Here is a 23,457-nt window from a genome sequence, read left to right as displayed (position 1 = left end):
GACAGGGCAGAAAGGCAACATTATTTCTGGTCCAAAGTACTATACAACTAATCCTACTATGAGACAGCCAACTCTCAACTATCCCGGCAACACTTATTTTGAACTGGGATTATCCCAGTCCTTTGATTCCTCCCTACCCCTAATCCATCTTTTGAATGTTCAATACTGTCCCAAAAATACATTTTTTATTAGCACCTACATTAGGTGGTAGTTGGGTTACAAAAAATAACATATTTTTAAAACCCCATTTTTTTTTTTGGTGAGCTACTTCTGACAAAAAGTTTAACAGTGAGAAATATTGAAATGTAAGACAAAATGAGGCACACAGAATACCTGAACTTCAAGTGACTGATATCCTCTGCCTTCCCATATAGCCACCAGCCACATGTGGCTATTTAAATTAATTAAAATCCAATAAATTAAAAATTCAGTTCCTCAGCACCACTAGCCCTTCCAAGTGCTCAATAGCCATAAGTAGACAGTGGCTATTGTACTGGATAACACAAATACAGAACATCCCATAATCACAGAAAGTTTTAATGACAGTTCTGAACATACTGAAGTAGACTGTTTATTAATTTCCTTCCAATTACAGTAAAATGGAAAGAACCAGAATTAGTGGTGAGCAGGGCATAAGTGCTATCCATTATACTGTATACAAATATGTCTAAAGATATAGATGATTATGTTTATCTATACTTATATCGCTGTATTTTTATTAAATGTTACTTCATTCAGGCAGGGCACAGTGGCTCACACCCATAATCCCAGCACTTTAAGAGGCCAAGGCAGGTGGATTACTTGAGGTCAGGAGTTCAAGACCAGCCTGGCCAACATGGCGAAACCCCTGTTTCTACTAAAAATACAAAAATTAGTCGGGTGTGGTGTCGCACCCCTGTAATCCCAGCTACTCAGGAGGCTGAGGCATGAGAACTGCTTGAAACCCGGGAGGCGGAGGTTGCAGTGAGCCGAGATCAGGCTACTGCACTCCAGCCTGGGTGACAGAGTGAGACTCTCTCAAAAAAATAAATAGAAGAAAATAAAATAAAATGTTACTTCAATCAAATATTCACTAAGTGCCTACTATATGTCAAGCACTGAACTTATGCATTGTGTATCACATATATTCATGTCATGGTCACCTTGTTTAGATTATAGCTGGTGCCAATTAAACCTTGTAATTCTTTGAGTATAAGAACTTACATAGCCGTTAGATGGCAATAAGCGTTTTCTGGCACAATAGGTGCTAGTTGGGTTAAAAAAATAACATATATATATATATATATATATATATTTTTTTTTTTTTTTTTTGAGACGGAGTCTCGCTCTGTCGCCCAGCCCAGGCTGGAGTGCAGTGGCGCGATCTCGGCTCACTGCAAGCTCCGCCTCCCGGGTTCACGCCATTCTCCTGCCTCAGCCTCCCGAGTAGCTGGGACTACAGGCGCCCACAACCGCGCCCGGCTAATTTTTTGTAATTTTTAGTAGAGACGGGGTTTTACCGTGGTCTCGATCTCCTGACCTTGTGATCCGCCCGCCTCGGCCTCCCAAAGTGCTGGGATTACAGGTGTGAGCCACCGCACCCGGCCAAAAATAACATATTTTTAAAACCCCATTTTAAGCTATAAATTTTCACAAACTTCTATCTTATTATAAAAGTATATAAAAGTAACAATTTAACAAGTAAAAAATAAATCAACAGCCTAGGAAACACAAGACCCCATCTCTACCAAACACAAAAATATTAGTTGGGTGTGGTGCGTGTGTCTGTAGTCCCAGCTACTTGGAAAGTTGAGGTGGGAGGATCACTTGACCCCAGAAGTTTGAGGCTGCAGTGAGATATAATTGTGCCACTGCACTCCAGCCAGAGCCAACAGAGTGATACCCTCTCTCTAAAAAAAAAAAAAAAAAAAAAGGTAAATAAAATATATATTAAAAAATCATGACAGTAATTATAAGAATTGATACCTTAAGGTGGTGGCTGGAAATAAAGCTATGCCATTAACTAACTAGAACCATGATAATAAACTCACTTTATCATTTATTAATAATATGTTTTATTTCACATTTAAATTGCTTAATTGAATAAAAAGCAACAGGCTCCTCAGTTAACATACTAATTTTCATTAATTTGGTACAGGCTTGGTTTAATGCTTTCATGACAATCCAACTCACAACCATCTTGTGTTATCACTCACAAAAGTAAACGTTTTAAGTAGTAGATTCATATACAATCTTAACTATATTATATCCCTTTGATATTTTTAAAAAGAACAAAACAAAAAAGGAACAAAAACCGGAACTGGTAAATAATGAATGTATCACATGTGATAAATGTATTATACTATAACACGCTTTCTAACTATGCAAAGACAGCCATAGTAATCCTTTAATAAGCAATTATGTAATTAGAAAATAACTGTTTAAAACATCTAATAATATGCATACTTACACAGAGAATAGAGCTTTTTTTATTTCAGTAAATAACTTTAATGGCTAAAACTTTCTCTTTATGTGTGTACATAAATAAATTGGACACAGAACAACCTTCAAATAACTAAAATTAAAGTATCTGACTTACAAACAGAAGTTGATAGACTGATTTTCCATTCTGCGGCAGTAGTATGTACTTTAACCCACATAGTCCAAGTTTGTGAACCACTGCCACTGCTGTCTCAAAGTCATTTTGAAAAATAAGGAATGGTCATGCCAAAAAATAGGATAAAACCATAAAACAAAACACCAGACCATAGAGAAGCTCCTTTACCTGGAGGGATGTGCGGAGGCAGAGAAAAACATAACACTGGCAATATGCTGGATCAAATGCAGAAAGGCAAACCACTATTTGAGTAAAAGCTAAAGATTTTTAAAAGCCTTAACATCTTTGGCATATCACTTAGACAACAATCTCTCAGGGAACCCAAGAGTATACTGTGCTGATAGTTCAAACCTTGAGGCACTACTAAATATGCTAACTGTATACTTATTTCAGCGTCCTAACTTACTCATATCAATGTAGTTTTATGTTTAGCTTTCTTTTTTTTTTGAGACAGAGTCTCGCTCTGTCACCCAGGCTAGAGTGCAGTGGTGTGATCTCGGCTCACTGTAATCTCTACCTCCCAGGTTGAAGCAATTCTCCCTGCCTCAGCCTCCTGATTAGCTGGGATTACAGGCATCCTCCATCACGCCCGGCTAATTTTTGTATTTTTTAGTAGAGATCGGGTTTCGCCATGTTGGTGAGGCTGGTCTTGAACTCCTGACCTCAGGTGATCCACCTGCCTTGGCCTCCCAAAGTGCTGGGATTACAGGTGTGAGTCACCGTGCCTGGCCTAGCTTTCTTTTTAAAACAAGTCAGATCATTTAAGATACTTTGAAAGGATTAAAAGGTTTCTGGATAATTTGCTTATTCGTAACTCAAAACTCCTCACAAATGTAACTGTATTTCCTCTAAAATCATGCCTATTTAAAAAATCATTTTATATTCTCAAACACAACTGATTTCTTTGAGCAAAAATGAATTCCCAAAGAAATATAAGCCTGGGCTGGGCGTGGTGGCTCACACCTGTAATCTCAGCACTTTGGGAAGCTGACGTGGATGGATTTGGTTGAGCCCAGGAGTTTGAGACCAGCCTGGGCAACATGACAAAACCTCGTCTCTACAAAAAATACAAAAATTAGCTGGGTGTGATGGTGTGCCTGAGTCCCAGCTACTCAGGAGACGGAAGCGGGAGAATCCCTTGACCCCTGGAGGTTAAGGCTGTAGTGAGCCGTGATCATGACACTGTACTCCAGCCTGGGTGACAGATCAAGGCCCTGTCTCAAAAAAAAAAAAAAAAAAAAAAAAAAGATATATATAAAGATATATATAAATGTGTTCTTAAAAACACCCATAGTACATGCAGGATGCTATCCTTGGATTTTGACCTTCCAGGCCAGGTGGAGCATTACTGTACTTTAAACACAAAGTAATTTGAGTAATATTTAAGTAGTGGCTTAAACACTTCAAATAGTAATTATATTCCCTGGAAAGAAAATATCAGATTTTTCCTGATTCCATAAAAGCACCCAATCTAATCCATACTTTCGCTTTTTTTTTTTTTTTAACCTAATGATCTTATACCATTTTACATAAATTTCATTCAGTTTAATTCTTTGCCTGCTTTAAAACTATTATTTACAGGCTGGGCACAGTGGCTCACACCTGTAATCCTAGCACTTTGGGAGGCCAAGGCAGGAGGGTTGCTTGAGGCCAAGAGTTCAAGACCAACCTGGCCAACATAGTGAGACCCTGTCTCTAAAAAACATGTATTATTTATGACAGGTTAATCAAAGAGTCAGTGGTAGTGCTTAGAACAAACAAAAATGCCATGTATCCAGACAACTGTTTAAATAATTTATTAAATATATTCACTCTTCTTTAAAAGTCCTCGGTTAGCTGACAAATTGTAGAAAATTAATTTGGATATTGGCTAATTTGGGGTTTTCATCTTCTATAGATTCTTGCTTGATTAACTGGTTTTAGCATAGGCTTAGAGAGTGTGTGTGCCTGTGCCTGCATGCCTGTCTTCATCACCCTTTCTCTTTCAAAAAGTTATTTTTATTTTTAATTTTTATTAATTTTTATCTTTTTAGAGACAGTGTTTTGCTCTGTCACTCAGGCTGGAGTGCAATGGAGCAATAATGGCTCACTGCAGCCTCGACCTCCCAGGTTCAAGCAATCCTCCCACTTCAGCCTCCTGATAGCTTGGACTACAGGCATGTGCCACCACACCCAGTTACATTTTTTATTTACTTTTTGGAGAGACAGGGTCCCTCCCACCAGAGACCAGGCTGGTCTCCATCTCCTGGGCTCAAGCAATCCTCCCACCTCAGTCTCCCAAAGTGCTGGGATTACAGATGAGAGCTACTGCAACCCACTACAAAAAAATGTTTTAAAATAAGCCTTCTAAACTTTTCCCCTTTTAGCTACTAAAATACACCCTGTAATCTTTACTCTCTCTTCATCTTACATATGAAGCACTAAGGTCTTCATCTTACATATGAAGCACTAAGGTCTACTACCAGATATTCTTCAATAACAAAATCCTCAGTATAGTCAAAATATCCTCCAACATAATCTTTTAAACTCTTCACAATTTCCTGATATAATTATGATTTCAGAGGCCTGTGTTCCGAAAGGAATCATAAAGCTTCTAGACTAACATTAAACCATACATTAAAAATGCAGCAAAAGGCTAACAAAAAGGTACAGTTTAAAACCAAAAAACAACATGGCTGAGGAATATATTGTATCTTAGACGCCTCTTTGGACATGTAAAGCAAATACAGCTGTCCCTCGGTATGCACAGCGGATTGGTTTCGGGACCTCCCTTGGATACCAAAATCCACTGATGCTCAAGTACTCAAAATTATAAAATGCATATTTTTATATAACATATGTGTATCCTCCCATATACCTTAAATCATCTGTAGGTTACTTATAATACTTAATATATAAACACTATGTAAATCATTGTATTGCTTAGGAAATAATGGCAAGGAAAAAAGTCTACACATGTTCAGTACAGACATGACCATCCTTTTTCATCCCCTGCCCCAAATATTTTAGACTGGTTGAATCCACAGATGTGGAATCCATGAATACAGAGAGCCAACCGAATTTGGACCCAGCCAAGGAGGGCAATCAATGTAAGGCCAATTCACCCTACCTGAGTGAATCCAAGTTTGATTCGTCTTTGTTTGAAGGTCTTGGCAAACTGCTCAAGCTCCTCAAGGTCACTGGGCTCCTCCAAGCTGGGAGTATCAATTCGCTTTGGTGTTGACTGGCTCTGTGGAAGTGTCTGAATTGGGGTTGCTGCTATTGTGCGTGTTGGGGTTGCTGGCTGTTAGAGAAAGAATAAAACAATGAGGAAAAACATGTGAAGAGATATTTAGGCTTACTCCAAGTAAACAATTGAAGGAAACAGCCACATTTATGGAGAACAATGAAGACCATGTAACACTACAGAATGTGCAACATAATGTTCAGTGAGCAAAGCAGACAGTGAAACTACGTATGCGGTAATTACAAGTAAGGTTAAGCACATAATTCTATAGAAAAAACATGAATACACAAAAACGAAATCTATTATAACTGGGTTTTCAAATGGTCTGAAGACATATATCTTATGTCTTTTAATAATTACTCTTTATTTCAAAAAATCTATTTCATAAGTCTAGCACTTCAACTGTCAAAGTAGTAGAGTCTTGTTTATCACTATTACATCTCCAACCTGTGACACAGGATTATAAAAATAGTATTCAAGATCATTAAAACTATTTTAAGGGGGAAAAGTAAACCACCTGTAGTTTAAATATCTTATAACAGGTTTCACTTTTGTATATCTGTTCCAGTTTTTTCCCCAAGGACCTATATTTTTAAACCTTCACTGTAATTATGGTATACATAATTTTACTCTCTGCTTTTCTCATTTAAGATTGTTTTAACTTTTTTCTATAGTATTTCAGTCTTCATAATTATCCTTTTTAAAAACTAAGGCAATACTCTGATAATTTACTTAATCAGTTCTTAATCGCTAGACAGTTTTCATGTTTTCACTAACATAGATAACACAATGAAAAACTTCATGCATATTAGTTATTTTTTCCACCTATGTGTGTAATTAGTTCTTTTAAGATAAATTCTCAAGGGCTTTTCTGGCAACTAGATAAACAATTTCACGGCTTTTGATACATATCATAAGGTTGGTTCCCACTTTGCAACACTCTTCCACATGACTTGGTTAGCAGTTTAAAAAAATGTTTTGCTAATTCAAGAAGTAAATGGTAGTTCCCTGCTGCTTTAATTTGCATTTCTCTTACTACTCAATGTCAAAATTTTCCCATGTGTCAACTGTTATCTGTATTTCCTTGGATGTGAATTGGATTTATGTCCTTAACCAATTTATATATTAATGATACCCTTATTCTCATCCTTATCCTTAGAGAGATCCTCAAATTTTATAGAGTAAGCTTTGTCATATTAACGCAAACGCTTTTTCCAATTTGCTTTCTTTCTTTTCTTTTTCAGTGTACATAAACCTTTAATTTGTCATTTGGGTTAGCTTTTAATTTTCCTTTCTAATATATCCTGTTACTTCAAATCTGAGAAAGCTTCACTTATTTCTAACATTGATAAAATTCCTTATAATCTGCTAGCTTCTTCTATGTGTTGTTGAATATTTGATTATTTAAATCCATGTATAGTTTATTTTGGGACATGAGGATATAGTCTCTTTTTAAAAAGAAAATACTCAACTTTCTTATCACACAAACATAAGGTTATTCTGTTCTATTCACAAGCCCTGAGTGGAACACACCTCACTAGCGGGAGGTGCTGCCTCACTGCATCTTAGTTGCTCAGTTGACCCCTCTTGTGAACAGTAGCCCAGGTGAGCGATTATAAACCAGGATTACAGATAAAGTCTGTGGCTGTGAATTTTTCTTCTTCAAATTGAGATAAGTTATATAACCCTGACCTTTACCTTATGAGTCAAGGCTTCCTCCAAAGGAACTAACTGTCCCAGAAAACTACAGAATAAGCATTACACAGGCGACAACTGGAGTTAAGTTCCTCTCTTATCATCCTGTTTCAATGACAACAACAAAGTTCATTTCTATGTTATGCTGACACTGCGTAATTTTCAACCTGACCATTCTGGAGTACCCAAAACCACCACCAACCATAGTAGACTCCCATGTGGCTGTACACTTCTCACAGCGAAACTGGTTGACAGTTAGAGGTGAGTCTTAACTATCACATTGTTACTTCATCTCCGGGGTTGAAGTAGCCCCATTCTCAAATAATAAAGGACTAAAAATAGCTTGGGTACCTTTAGATGGGGTGGTTACAGATAAGTTACCCCAACTCCAGAAACCTCAGGCTGGACTGGGCCAGATCTAGAAATGGCAGAGTAGAATTCAGTGAGCAGCAGTCAGGATGAAGCCACAACAGCCCTGCCACCATATGCAGAGCATGCAGGCCAGGAAGGAGTCTCTGGTATAGACTTTTTTCAAAAACCCCAACCTCACTCTCTACATACAGTCATACAACTGCTACTAATTGCAGTAGCAGTTACTATATAGATAGTAGTAGATACAGAACATTCTCATCACTCCCAAAAGTTCCCTTGTTCCCTTTGTAGTTAATCCCCATCATTAGCCCCCAGTCCTTGGCAACCACTAATATGTTTTATGTACCTTACTTTTGTGTTTTCTAAAACGCCATGTGCATTGAATTATACTCTATGCAATCTTTTATGTCTTCTTTCATGTAGTATAATGCTTTTGAGATTCACAGGAGCTGCATGTATCAGAATCACTTTTTTTTTTTTTTATTGCTAAGTAGCATTCCATCATATGGATATGCGTAAAGCTTATGTTACCTAGTCACCAGCTGATGTATGTTTAGGTTGTTTCCAGTTCGAGGTGAATAAAGCTGCTATAAACATTCACGTACAAGTCTTTGTGTGGACGTATGCTTTCATTTCTAGGGATAGAACTGCTGGGTCACGAGGTACATGGACATTTAATTTTATAAGATACTGCCAGCCTGGTGCAGTGGCTCACACCTGTCATCTCAACACTTTGGGAGGACAAGACAGGCAGATTGCTTGAGCCCAGGAGTTCAAGACCAGCCTAGGCAACATGGCAAAACCTCACCTCTACAAAAAATAGCTGGGCGTGGTGGTGCATGCCTGTAGTACCAGTTACTCAGGAAGCTGATGTAGGAGGATCACTTGAGCTTAGGAGGTCACGCTGCTAGAGTGGGCTGTGATTGTGCCACTGCACTCCAGCCTGGGTGACAGAGTAAGACCTTGCCTCCCCCTCACCCCCAAAAAAAGACACTGCCAAAATAATTTCCAAAGTTGTGTGTACCATTTTGCAACACCACTAAGCAATGCATGAGAACTCTAGTTGCTTTATCTTCTTGCCAACACTTCGTTTTGTCATAGCCTTTTAAATTTTGCTTATTCTAGTGAGTGTGTAGTGATATTTCATTTAAATTTTCCTGATGACTAACGGTTTTTGAACATCTTTTCATATGCCTGCTGGACATTCACATATCTTCTTTGGTGAAGTATCTCCAATTTTTTTGCTGCCCATTCCCTTAAATCAGATTGTCTTATTATTAACTTGAATGAGTTCTTTAGACATTCTGAACACAAATCTTTTATCAGATATGTTTCATAAAAATATTTTCTCCCCATCTGTGGTTTTCTTTTCATTCACTTGAGAGAAGCTTTTAATTTTTATGAAATTAAATTTATCAGTTTTTTATTTTATGGTGCTTTTTGTGTCCTATTTAAGAAATCCTTGGGTTAGGCAAGGACACAAAGATTTTTTTCCAAGTTTTTTCTGTAAGTTTAGGTCTACAACCCATCAAACAAATCTTTGTATATGGTGTGAAATAATAGTCAAGGTTTCCCACCACCCCCCCCTTGTTTCTGCAGCATTTTTTAAAATGACTTTCTTTTTTCCCACTGAAATTCTTTGGTACCTTTGGCAAATCAGTTGGCCATATATGTGTGGGTCTACTGGACCTTCTATTCTGTTCCACTGGTCTCTATTTCTATCCATATGCCAGTATTACACTGTCTTCATTACTGGAGTTTTATAATTATTCTTGACATCAGGTAGTCCTTCAATTTTCTTCTCAAAGTCGTTTGGTTATTCTGTGTTTTCTACAGTTCTATACAAATGTTAGAAACAGTATGCAAATTTCTACAAAAAAAGGCTGCTAGGTATTGGTTGAGTCTGTGTTAAATCTAGAGGTCAATTTGGGAAAACCTGACTTAAGTCTTCTGATTCATGAACACATTACTTCTTTCTATTTTATAGGTCTTTAATTTTATGCAGTAATGTTCTACAGTTTTCAACGTATAGGCCTTACAAATATTTTGTTAAGTTTATCCCTAAGTACTGTAAATTTCTTTTTCTAAATTTCAATTTCCAAATGCTCACTGCTAGTGTATCGAAATGTAAATGATTTTTATGTATTGACTTTGTATCATACTTGCTAAGCTCACTTATTCCAGTAGCTTTCTTTGGTAGATTCCTTAGGATTTTCTAAATAGACAATCATGTCATCTAGCAGCTCAGACAGTTTTACTTCTTCCTTTCTAATCTATGTCATTTATTAATATTTCATTTTATTGTCTTATTGCATTACTAGCACCTTCAGTATAATGTGGAATAAAAGCGGCAACTGGTCACTTTGTCTTGTTTCTGATCTTAGGGGAAAGTATTCAGTTTTTCGTTAGGTATGATATTGTTTTTTTTTCTTTTTTTTTTTGTACATGCTGTATACCAGGTTAAGAAAGTTACCCTCTATATCTAGTTTGCAAGAGTTCTTATCATAAATGGATGCTGAATTCTGTCACATCTGGTAATGTGTTAGTATTAAGTGATAACTTCCGTACTGCAGACAAAGAAAGTCCGAGCTAGGAAATTCAGGATCAGCCAGTCCAGTCACCTAATTTATAGATGAGAAGACTGAGGTCCAGAGAGGTAAAGTGACATGTTCAAAGCAACAGCTAGATAAGAAGTGGAACTAGGTGTATAATTTAAACCTCTTTATGCCTAAGATTTGTTTTTATATAATTATAGTGTTTATATGGTCTAGTAGAAATGAGTTAAAGAGCCATAAAAGCATTGAGAAAAAAGAAAATACAGAGATCACAATTTCTTTGCACTTTCTGAGAAAGAGTAAAGGGTAACAATGGATTTTAACTGAGGCTAACTAGGTTTCCAGTTTAAGTGGTAATATCTACTGCCAAGTATGGTGAGGGGAGATGTCACATGGCTATAACTCATTACTCATTTACTGCTAACACAGTTATTCTTTATGAGCATAGACGAAAACAGAAACTCTGAAGATTTTCAAAGACTATATTGATTTGCTGGCATTGCTTTATTAAGCTGATTAAGCCTAGCTTGGATTTTCTGGTCAGTTTTCAAAGACTGAATTATTAGATTTATTAGATTTAAAAAAAATTAAAAGTCCAAATATCTCCCCAGACAACATGATAAGAGAAAGCGGCCCCCATAGAAGAAAACTGACCTGGGAGGTGAGGGTGATGCTTGGTTGCGACTGTAGGAGGTTGGCTTGGCTTTGCTGAGGTAGTTGCGTTAGAAGATTTTGCGCTTGCAGGAGACCTGTAGAAGAAAAACATGTTATCCAGAAACATTAAAGATTTCTTTGAACACATGGCAAAAGAAAGAAAGAATTAGAAAATGAGCTGAAAATTTTCAGTTGATCTCTGGTAGTGTTATTGGTATCAAAACTCTTATTTATCTTATTTGCCTTACATTCAATCTTGTTTTACAATTTGGAAGAGAAGATATAAAACATTAAATTAAAACTGGTATGTCTTTAGCATAATCCGAATAAGCTCTGTGATAGGTCAATCCTTTATTTTAGGAAAGAGTGGGATGAAAGTAAAAAACTACTCTAGATAGAAAGAGTTGGAAATTCCAAAAAGAGCTCAACTTCTTAACCTAGAATCTATTAGAAACTGCCAGCATATGTTGGACCAGAGGAAAAGAAGCATTTCAAGTTCTCTTTATCAAACATTTGTCTGTTGGTGATAATAAAGTTGAAATGTAAAATATTCTATTAATATCTGCACTAACACTGAACTATCTTAGTTTCAAACAATTGATAATGTAATGCCACCAATGCTTCATGATGACAAACTGACATTCAAAGGAGAAATACAAACTCTCTGTTTGTAGAAGATGCTCAATTACTCGAATACATACATGGCTTTTTATTTTCAGAACCTGATAGAGGACCAACCCAGAATGTCTGTATTTAAGGATTTAACCCACAGAGTTTCAGATAAAATGCTGTTGCTAAAATACTAAATACAAGATTATGTTTGCTGTGATAACAGCAATGGTAGAAAGTATTCAACAAAGCACACCAAACAAAAGGGATTTTACCATTTTTTTTAACATGTGATAAGATTATCTGAGGCAATACCTTCCTAATTATGATTTCCTTAGGTTATTAAATTTGGATATATTAAATGTTGGAATATGTAGGACAAACAGCCAGAACACTTAAGCCTGCCAGAGATTAGCCACATAATTTGTCATTTATTTATAAGTAACTAAGCACTGCCTAAATTTAAGCTATCAAAAGATACTAATATTTATTTCATAATGTAGGTCACAAATAAGATAAATATATTAAATAGGTTTGAACTTTTCTAAAGAACCCTGACTTTTGCCGGTCCTGGGGCAAGTGAAATACATATTGAAGCAAATATGATTAAATAAAATTCAGTATATATTACTACAAACATTTCTTAAAAGGCAGGCTTATGGAAGTTTAAATGACCATCCTGCTTCCCCAAGTGTCTCCCTATAGTTCAATCTCCATATAATAGTTAGGGTGATCTTTATAATCATATCATTTCCCAATTAAAACGCTGTCATGGTCTTATATTAGAATTAGAATAAAATCTACGCAGCCCTAGGTATCTGGCCCTGTCTAGCTCTCATGTCTCAACTTCTACCACTTCCTTTGACTCACTCAACTCCAGCTACTCTGGCTTTTCTTTTCCTAGATCAGGTCAAGCTGTTCCCATCTCAGGTGTTTTACGTTTCTTTGCCTACAAGACTCTTCATTCAGATTCTAGGTGTGGTAACCTCCCCCTCATCCTTCCTCATCAGTTCCCAATTCAAATATTGCTTCTCCAGAGAGGCTTTTCCAGACCATACGCCCATTCTTCTTCAGGTTAACCATTACTAGATTATGATCTGCTACCTGACTAGTACTAATTGTTATCTAAACCATTTGTTTACATGTTTACTAGTTGACGTTTCTTAATGAGGGCAGAACCTGCATCTTGTTCAAAATACATCCCTAACTGTTAGAGCACTATATGACATAGCAGACACTCAACTAATTTTTTGAGTGAATTAATTAAAATATCAAACTTTACTGGTTTGTAAAATACTGAAGGGTAGTCTAGAGAAAAAAACAAAACTGTTATTTTATGTTAACGATTAAAACTAATTAAGTAAAACTGTTTTGAAAAGGCTAAAGACTAAAGAATATTCAAAAACAATAATAAAAAATGAAAGAGAAGGCCAGGCATGGTGGCTCATGCATGTAATCCCAGCACTTTGGGAGGCCGAGGCGGGCAGATCACTTGAGGTCATGAATTCAAGACCAGCCTGGCCAACATGGTGAAACCCATCTCCACCAAAAATACAAAATTTAGCCGGGGGTGGTGGCACACACCTATAATCCCAGCTACTTGGGAGGTGAGGCAAGAGAATCGCTTGAACCCAGGAGGCAGAGGTGGTGGTGAGACAAGACTGGGTCACTGCACTCCAGCCTGGGTGAAAAAACGAGACTCCCTCTCAAATAAATAAAAAAAAAGAGTAGAGAGCACAAAGGTCAGAAATGAAGTCCCATTATTAAACATAGGCTATTTCAACATAGGAGTTTCTTTAAAGTTTAACAATGAAAGTTAGTTTAATCTGTAAGAGACAAAAGCAGATATGTAAACAAATTCAAACCTTACGTTTTACCCCCAAACAAGGTCAGCTGAAAAGGCTGAAAGGGCCCATAGAGGTTTAGAACTTTTAAAAAACCAATGCTTGGCCAGGCGCCATGGCTCACGCCTGTAATCCCAGCACTTTTGGAGGCTGAGGCAGGTGGATCATGAGGTCAGGGGATGGAGACCATCCTGGCTAACACGGTGAAACCCCGTCTCTACTAAAAATACAAAAAAATTAGTCAGGTGTGGTGGCGGGCGCCTGTAGTCCCAGCTACTTGGGAGGCTGAGGCAGGAGAATCCTTCTAACCCTGGAGGCAGAGGTTGTGGTGAGCCGAGATCACGCCACTGCACTCCAGCCTGGGCGACACAGTGAGACTCTGTCTCAAAAACAAAAAACAAAAAACAAGAAACAATGCTTGCCACCTTCCCTTACCTAAACAACAAAAACCCAAACAAAACTCAAATGAACAGTTTTCTAACCAAGAACATTTCTTTGATTATTTTCATAATTAGTTGTGAGAGTAGATAGGGCAGAATAAGATCACCAATAAATTACGACTCAAGTTCAGTAGTCTGTCAGTAAGAATTTTCCCATGAAAAACAGTTGAGGAAAAGGCTTAGATTTCCCTTGCTTGAAATTAAATTCTAGACAGTTACAGTTATATAATCATAGCAATTATCTGTGCTATTTTCCCAATCTTATAAAAGTCTGGAAGTTGGGGGAGGGTTTAAAAACATATATATACCTTTGCAAATACCAAAAAATCAGAATGAACAGTCATTCATTATTTCTACTATCTTAATTTGAGACAAATAAAATTGAAATAAAATGAGGTCCCAGATTTGAAAAGGGAAAGACAATGCTCTTGGCTTTGCTGCAAGTGAATGAAGGCAATCTCATTCCATCTTAACAAATCTAACAAATCTAATAAACACACTTAGCATTGCCCTTCCTAAGTCTTTCTCATCTAGGTCACTTTCTCCTTCCCTCTTGGAATTTTCTTCCATTGCGACTACCACTCTCCACCAGTTTTTGACTTCTGAAAATGCAGTATCTTTTGAATCTACTTAATCCTTTATACCTAAAAGGTTGGTTTCACCAAGGCTCTTCTAATACTACATATATTATATTTCCTCTGAACCTATCAACCCTCGTAGTTTCCTAAAAACCCAGGCATTATACCTAGATACCTCTTTCCTATCATTAATCAAATATAACTGGCCACCAGGTCCTGTCCCCTCTACCTTCTTATTTACCAGTTTTTCCTACCCAAGTTTCAACACGAACTTTATTAAATACAAACTTGGAAATGCCACTTTTCTGATTAAATCTGTGGTTTAGCAGAGTTTACAGAAGACTTTCGTACTGGAAGATATTGGGTCATTCACATTAGACTCCTCAAAGTGAGTCCAGATACAGTGGCTCATGCCTAGAAACTCAGCACTTTAGGAGGCTGATGCACGAGGATTGCTTGAACCCAGGAGTTCAAGATCAGTCTGGGCAACCGCAGCAAGACATGTCTCTACAAAAAAAAAAAATTTTTTTTTTTTTTAAATTAGTTAGGTGAGAGAGTACACACTAGTCCCAGCTGCTTTGAAGGTTAAGGTGGGAGGATTGATTGATCCCAAGAGGCTGGGACTGCAGTGAGCCATGATTGTGGACTGCACTCCAGCCTGGTTGACAGAGCAAGACTGTCTCAAAAAAAAAATTGTCAAAATTAGCTGGGTGTGGTGGCGCATGCCTGTAATCCCAGCTACTTGGGAGGCTGAGGGAGAACTGCTTGAATCCGGGAGGCAGAGGTTGCAGTGAACCAAGATCATGCCATTGAACTCCATCTCAAAAACAAACAAACAAACAAACCAAATAAAGCAAGAACGAGGAGTCTGTGAATCAATTTCCTCTTTATTCCATCTCAAAAAAAATAAAAAAAAAAAAAGTGGTGGCTCATGTCTGTAATCCTGGCACTCTGGGAGGCTGAGGTGAGCAGATCACCTGAGGTCAGGAGTTTGAGACCAGCCTGGCCAACATGGTGAAACCCCATCGCTACTAAAAACCAAAACTTAGCCTGGGATAGTGGCAGGCGCGTATAATCCTAGCTATTCAGGAGGCCGAGACAGGAGACTCGCTTGAACCCAGGAGGTGGATGTTGCAGTGAGCTGAAATTGCACTGCTGCACTCCAGCCTGGGCAACGAGTGAAACTATGTCTCAAAAAAAAAAAAAAAAAAAAAAAAAAAAAAAAAAAATTAGCTGGGCATGTGGCGCATGTAATCCCAGCTACTTGGGAGGCTGAGGCAGGAGAATTGCTTGAACCCAGGAGGCGGAGGTTGCGGTGAGCTGAGATCGCGCCATTGCACTCCAGCCTGGGCAACAAGAGTGAAACTCCGTCTCTTAAAATCCCAAAAAACAAAAAACAAAACTCAAAAAATAACAGATGCTGGCAAGGTTGTGGAGAAAAGGGAACGCTTATACACTGCTGGTGGGAATGTAAATTAGTTAAGCCATTGTGGAAAGCAGTTTGGTGATTTCTCAAATAACTTAGAATTGCCATTTGATAGAGCAATACCATTATTGGATATATACCCAAAGTAATATAAATTTTTCTGCCATAAAGACACATACCTGTGCGTATATTCATTGCAGCACTATTCACAATAGCAAAGACATGGAATCAACCTAAATATCCATCAACACTAGACTGGATTTAAAAAAATGTGGTGCATATACACAATGGAATACTACACAGCCATAAAAACTTTGAGTACCTGCGGACACAAAGAAGGGAACAACAGCCACCAGGGTCTACCTGAGGGTAGAGGGTGGGAGGAGGGTGAGAACTGAAAAAACTACCTATCAGGTATTATGCTTATTACCTGGGTGATGAAAAAATCTGTACACCAAATCCCTATGACATGTAATTTATCTATGTAACAAACCTGAGTGTAACCCTGAACCTAAAAGTTTAAAAATAAGAATAAAAATAATTGGGGGGTTGGGGTTAGGGCTCAGGAAACTTTTCTAATCCCTCAAGTGACTTTTTTTTTTTTTTTTTTTTGAGACGGAGTCTCTCTCTGTTGCCCAGGCTGGAGTACAGTGGTTCGATCTTGGCTCACTGCAAGCTTCGCCTCCTGGGTTCATGCCATTCTCCTGCCTCAGTCTCCTGAGTAGCTGGGACTACAGGCACCTGCCACCACGCCCGGCTAATTTTTTTGTATTTTTAGTAGAGATAGGGCTTCATCGTGTTAGCCAGGATGGTCTCAATCTCCTGACCTCATGATCTGCCTGTCTTGGCCTCACAAAGTGCTAGGATTACAGGTGTGAGCTACCACGCCTGGCCACCAAGTGACTCTTAAATATATCAATCTTAGGAAGCACTAAGCTATAGGATTTAAGGTCAAACTCCTGGAAACTTATCTAAGGTTCTTTAATGATCTGGTCTCTGCTAATCTTTCTGAGCTCAAATTTCACTATTACCTGTATATGCAAACTTCTTCTGCCATTGTAAGGCACTACTTATAGTTCTCTAACACAGCTTATTGATTTTTCCCCCATGTTTCTAAGCTTTGCAAATGCTGTTCATTTTCCAAGACTGACATTCTCCCTTTTGTAAGCCTATGAATGCATTTTCCCAAATTCACTGTGAAGACTTATCTGAGCACAAAGTTACAGGGGTCTCTTTGCTTGGTTCCCATAGCATTCTGTGCATATCAAGTCTAACACAATTTAGGTCTGTTTCCCTGTCACCAAATTGTGAACTCTCTGCAAGTAAACACTGAATTACTCATCTTTGAACCTTGAACATATGCTAGAATAATTATTTCATGACAAAAGACTTTGGAATGAATAAGAAGAAAAAAGGCAAAAAAAAAAAAACCCCACTTAGAAATAATAAAGAATCAGTAGTGATGCACTAATGTTCCTTGGGTTGAAGCCTTGATACTCTCAACACTCTCCACCCTGATTACATTAACCGACCTTACACACGATTGGTTGTTTGATATATTAATTATATAATATTTACCACTCAAAGGACTCAAAGATGTTTTTTATAACTCACAAAATTTGTAGTTTCTATTATAAGCCTTTCCTCCTTAAATTAAAAAACAATGGTTAGAAGCACATACTTTCAATACTCAGTCTATATTCTTTGAATACACTTCCATGAAAAACAATTAAAACACTAGCAGCAACTTATCCAATTTACGTTTGGCATGTTGAATAATTTCACTTAGACTTTTGGCCAAACTCTTGGTTCTTCCTTAGTGATTAAGCAGATGAATGGCAGTTCAGGACAACCTTCAATAATGTGGTATTTATGACCAAAAAATATATATATATATTTTTCTTAAACAAAAGTTTATAATCAACCAAAATTTAATAAAAAACATTGTTCTAATAGTTTCAGGGCCAAAATGACAGTAGTTCATGCATGTGTAACATTCAGTGAACAGCCTTGGTATATCACTAATTAGCTCTGAGGAGGAGCTCACCCTGCTGGCCCTGGGGCGTCTGTGAGATGATAAACTGCGCTGGCTGCAAATTGGTGGTTGGATGCACCAACACAAACTGTTGCAGGTTGAGATTCTGCTGTTGAAGCTGTTGCAGTTGTTGAAGATCCTGAAAAATTGGAATTAAAACATGGATTGGAGATTCTGAAATAAAAGTTCACTTAATTATAAGGCTTCCAGCTGATGATTTCTGTCACCTCCAAATAAAGAAAAGTAAATACTTGGCATGCTTTCATATTCCAAACAGTGTATGCTGTGTGTGTGCTTGACAAAGCATGTGAAGCAACCTGGAGCCTCTGCAACTTACTTACTATTTTTGTGGACTGACATATATTGTTATGATAAGCCTAATTTTCAAAGGTTCTTTAAAATTCCCTCAGAACAAATATACTTCTGTTTTTTATCACATAAAGACTAGTTTTAAAAATCAAGTGAGAAAATAGTTTTTAAATATTTGATATTCTCTTAAATAAAAATTAATCACATTATATCTGAATTTCCATCAATAAAGGGCCTATAATGACTTATGACATTTGACAACAGCTTATCTAACTTAACTGAAAAAATCAGTATTCAATTTTTTTGCCCTTTTCCACACGTTCTAAAGTATTCAATTTTTTAAAACAAAAAATAGCTATCCATATAAAAATTTGATCCCTAACAACAATAGCACCTTACATTGGCCTACTATTTTATAATTTTCAAAGTGTTTCATGTACGTTATCTTATTTAGACTAATGTTCATATAAGGTCTCACAGCTGGCACTAAAAACATTTATCTGGTGATGAGAAAGTGGCCAAAATCAAAACATTATCTTGATAAAGACTGTATAAAGACTAGTCTGATATCTCTACTCTTATAGTTAGTTCTTTTTAAATGGTTAGTCAAACTCTTGCTACAAGTTAAGTCCATTTCTGAGTCTTTTCTGACAGGCATAAAGACAGCTGTCTAACAATTAGACCCATAACTCTTCATATATTTTACTGATACAACTACTTATACCTTTTTCCTCTTCCTGAGATAAAAGATTTTATTTATTTTCCTCCTTGGTACTATTGTGTATGCTTCTTAAATAAATTTTTTTTTTTTTTGAGATGGAGGCTCACTCTGTCACCCAGGCTGGAGCGTAGTGGCGCGATCTCGGCTCACTGCAAGCTCCGCCTCCTGGGTTCACGCCATTCTCCTGCCTCAGCCTCCTGAGTAGCTGGAACTACAGGTGCCTGCCTCCACGCCCGGCTAGTTTTTTATATTTTTAGTAGAGACGGGGTTTCATTGTGTTAGCCACGATGGTCTCGATCTCCTGACCTCGAGATCTGCCGGCCTCAGCCTCCCAAAGTGCTGGGATTACAGGTGTGAGGCACCATGTCCAGCGCTTCTTAAATAAATTTTTATTATCTCTAGATACTTTGCCCTAAAATGTGAAAACTGAAACCAAACAACATTCTAATGCAATCATGTTCTCCACAATGTTAATCACTCCATAGCAGAGATTACTCACTGTTTCTCTCATACATGGGTGGCAACATTCACCGTAGAGCACATGAAAAAAATTCATGTCTGCTGTAATTAGCTAATTAAAATAAATACAGTAATCCCCTGCTTCAAAAATATGCCAGCTAATTATTCAAGAATTGTCAATATAAATAGTTATTCAAATAATCAGCTATATGTTTATAATATCAACTACAATAAGCAAACAAACATTATTTCTAATTCAGTGGTAAGGAAGGGTACCACTTACCTCACTGATCCAGAGCTCCTCAGGCAGTTAAGGCCCCACACTAACAATCAAAAAGTTAATTTAACATTAAATAAAACCTGCCACTTTATTCCTCACTTGCTGCTCCCGCTATTGGAGTTCCTTACTCACCTGTGCGATCTGTATGGGCTGAGACAGGGGGATCTGCGTCATGGGCGTGGCAGCAGAGGCGGAGATGGTGGCCCCAGCAGCACTGTGCTGCTGGCTGGCGGAGTGCTGCTGCACTGCAGCGGCCAGCAGCTGTGCCTGTGCCTGTGCCTGCTGGAGTAGTAACTGTTGCTGGGCAGGCGTCAAAGTAAGCTAAACAAAATCAGAACACATAACGGGAAAGTGTTGAAGGAGAAAGTCTCCCAATGCGAGTCAACTGCTTTGTAATAGGTAACTCAAATGATATTAGTCCCCAGTGACCCCACTTCACATGCTTAGCAGACAGCTAAAATGTTCATCAGTGATCAAACTACCATTACTAGCAGAACATTTAAATTAAAATGGTGGTCCCCACTCTGGACTTAATCATTCAAGCTTGTCCAGGGCCCTAGGGTTTGGTCAAGAAGTAATTAACTAGTAAGCAAGAAAAAAAAAAAAAAAAAAAAAAAGAATCACCGCTGACAGGATATGAAAAGAAATTTACACCCAACCCAACAGCAAGTGATTAGTCAGATGAATGAGGAACAAGGATGCTGGATATAACCAAGGAAAGAACTGATAAGGCCCAGCTGCTTCCTATTAGCATGAATCCCTGCCATATTCCATCATTTCCATTAAGTCCAAAGATATGACTAAAGAATATGAGCTCCATTTGTTTCTTTTACAAGTCTCCCTACAGGCCCCTCCCTAATACAATCTTTTCTGTTATTGAAAGCATTGAGTCTCTGCAACTTTACATCTCCTTCCCAACACATTATCTCTATGAAACAGGTGGTGATAGCTGTTCTCTTTACATGCAAATGAACCCGAATGCCCAGGTTTAATAGAAGCTCCAGCCACAGGAACTTAGAATCCCAACTCCTTCTTACTATTGTAGACACTAGTCACCAAAACAAGACCCAAATAGTAAAGTAGGAAATGTATTTACAGCATATTTAAACTTGCTTTCATAAGGCAACTTATTTCAAACACACTTAAATCATAGTAAGTGTGTTCTACTTTTCTTTTGGTGACATGTTCTGATTGATCAAATAAGATGGAACCATAATTTTCTGAAGTATATGTACAGTCACTTAGTGCCACAACCTCCTCTAAAAGAATTCAAACACAATTTGTGCATTAGAAACATAAGGCTCAAAACCAAACCATTCAAAAACTCAAAACCCTTTAAGGGATATGTGTATATATAAAGTATAGATATATCTTTAATTTTTATATAACATATATACATACATACATCTCTACTGATGGGATTTTTGTAAACAATTTTGCAACAGTTCTTAAAACAGTTGTCCACTGACAAAATACACAACTGGAAAAAAAAAAAAAAAAAGAAACAGAAAAAAAAAAAGACCCAGAAAATTCTTGGGAGTTAATGCGATGTGAATTGAATAATAACTATTCCTTACTATTGCCCTAAACCAATCCCCACAAAGATAATTTAATACACACATTTTCAACATTGGAAAAATATTTTGAATGGTGCCTTAGAGAAAAGACAGCTGAAAACTTAAAAGCTTAATATAGTCACACAGGTCAATTTATTAACAATAAAAAATAAATGACAGACCTCAGCCTTTTGGCTAAGATCAAGAATAAAAATAAACAACATTTGTTGAATGCTACATGCAAAGCACTGTTCTATAAGCTTTATAGTATTATCTCCAATCTTCACAACATAATGTAAGATGGGTATTATTAGTATCTCCATTTAACAGAAGGAAAACTGAGGTAGAGGAAAATGAAGTAATTAGGCACACGGTAAGTTGCAGAGTTAGGATATGAAGCCACATGTTTTATTTTAGACCATTACACAGTAACTTAAAGAAAAAAGTTTTTCTTTTGCAGGTACTAATCCATTCTTTAACTTCTACCCTGCAGTGATGTCTTAACGCCAAATGGACAACTGCCATTTTCAGTGTAATGATCTCAACTATATGATAATTACTCCATTGCAAGAAGAAGCAACACCTGAAACGCGGGTTTAATAAAGTTGTAATTTATCCAGAGCATCCACAATTCTAACAAGAGATATCCTGAAAACTTATGACAAAGATAATTCCTTTTTCAGAGCTACGTACAGTGTAGGAAGTTCCTTAAAGACACAATAGTGCCAGGCATAGCCATGTTACTGCCAGCTATGGTGAAAAATTCTAATCAGATATTGGCCAATGGCAGTTCTGACACAGAAAAAGTTTATTATAATTCTCTCAGTGAACACTTACCCCAGTTATCTGTCCTCCAGCTAGCATAAGCTGGGTCTGGGGAATGGCTGCCTGCACTGAAGGCTGCTGGGAAGGCTGGCTTGGCTGCTGTGAATCCCCCGAGTCTTCATTAGATTTAGACTGAGGTGGAGTGGGGTAGGAAATAAAAGATTGCAAACAGTTGATTAAAAGAAATGTACTTAAAACCCCATCTTTTAGGAATTCTTTAAACCATGGACTTACTCAGTCATGAGTTCTGGTTTACCTCCTTTCTTTTCTTTGTATCTTCCTAGTTTCACATACTAAGTTTTTAGACTTTTTAATTTCAATGCCAGCAAAGCTGCTACTATAATTTTTAAAAATAAATAGTCATCCCCCACCAATTTATAGATTATTTTTCATAGCCCCCAGTTCCTCAACTCTAGAAATAGGGGGTAAAGGGAAGAACACATTTTCAATTCACCTCTACATTAGACCTTCCATACCAATATTTTAACACACCTGGTGGTCAGTCTGAAACTTCTCCATATACCACCTCAGAGAATGATCGCTTGATCCACAGAACTTTCCACCTAATATTTTACAGAACGGTAAATCTAGCAACTCCCATCAACTAACACACAAGCTCAGAGAGAAAATGCTGCAGTCAAGAGAGAGGGGCACGAAGAGAAAATTTTATGGTAATTAAAACTGGTTATGCAAAGCATTAAAATTCTGCATAGATTTGCATATTTCCCACCACCTGTTTTAGGGACTGCAGCAAGGCTAATTAACATAAATGCTCTGATTAATTCTGCCAGTCATTGAGAGATAATTACAGTGCAGGACTGTAAACATTCTGCACTGGAGATACAGCCTGTTTGCCAACATCTCTCTAAGGGATGAAAGTTTACCATGGCAACCAAGGCAATTTTCCGCCTCCTCTCCCTCAGAAAGTAAGGTCATATTATCTCTTTTTCTTTTCTCTCCTTGTTCCCACGTGTTACTAGGTCCATATTCAACTGGGTTTCATGAAATGCTCAACCCAAGGTCTTTAGTCATTAGCAACACTGAAATCAATCTTCCATAATACTGTCTTTCTCTCTTGACTGCTACTTACCTAAACACTATAATGAAAGGAACCAGCAGGTTGATAGAAATGTTAGAGAGCACTGCCTAACACTTGAACTTTGTATGTTTTGCCATATGGTTCAAAGAAGGAAAGTGGCCAGATTTGTTTTAACATTTTGACTGTCTGTCTACCAATATCTATGAACAGGTTTAATTACAATTATTAGAAACCTAAT

At 37.4% G+C, this 23,457-nt stretch overlaps 1 protein-coding gene across 10 annotated transcripts in view; it reads right to left on the bottom strand.

The window, feature by feature from the left end:
- POU2F1 (POU class 2 homeobox 1) overlaps window positions 1–23,457 on the bottom strand; it is a 195,989-nt gene that overhangs the window by 32,690 nt on the left and 139,842 nt on the right. For all 10 annotated transcript variants that reach the window (XR_012418722.1, XR_012418703.1, XR_012418712.1 and 7 more), the window contains 5 exons: window positions 22,193–22,312; window positions 19,932–20,120; window positions 18,043–18,169; window positions 11,099–11,193; window positions 5,706–5,879 (listed from right to left, as the gene is read on the bottom strand). Coding sequence is in view for 7 of the 10 variants with exons in the window: in XM_065520567.1 (XP_065376639.1) it covers window positions 5,706–5,879; window positions 11,099–11,193; window positions 18,043–18,169; window positions 19,932–20,120; window positions 22,193–22,312 (705 nt within the window). In the remaining 3 variants the exon portion in view is untranslated. The remainder of the gene's footprint in view (window positions 1–5,705; window positions 5,880–11,098; window positions 11,194–18,042; window positions 18,170–19,931; window positions 20,121–22,192; window positions 22,313–23,457) is intronic.

The sequence above is a fragment of the Macaca fascicularis genome, chromosome 1 (assembly GCF_037993035.2).
Source record: "Macaca fascicularis isolate 582-1 chromosome 1, T2T-MFA8v1.1".
NCBI lineage: Eukaryota > Metazoa > Chordata > Mammalia > Primates > Cercopithecidae > Macaca > Macaca fascicularis.
Note: the sequence above shows the minus strand (reverse complement) of the source record. Positions and strands in the feature narration are given on the sequence as shown.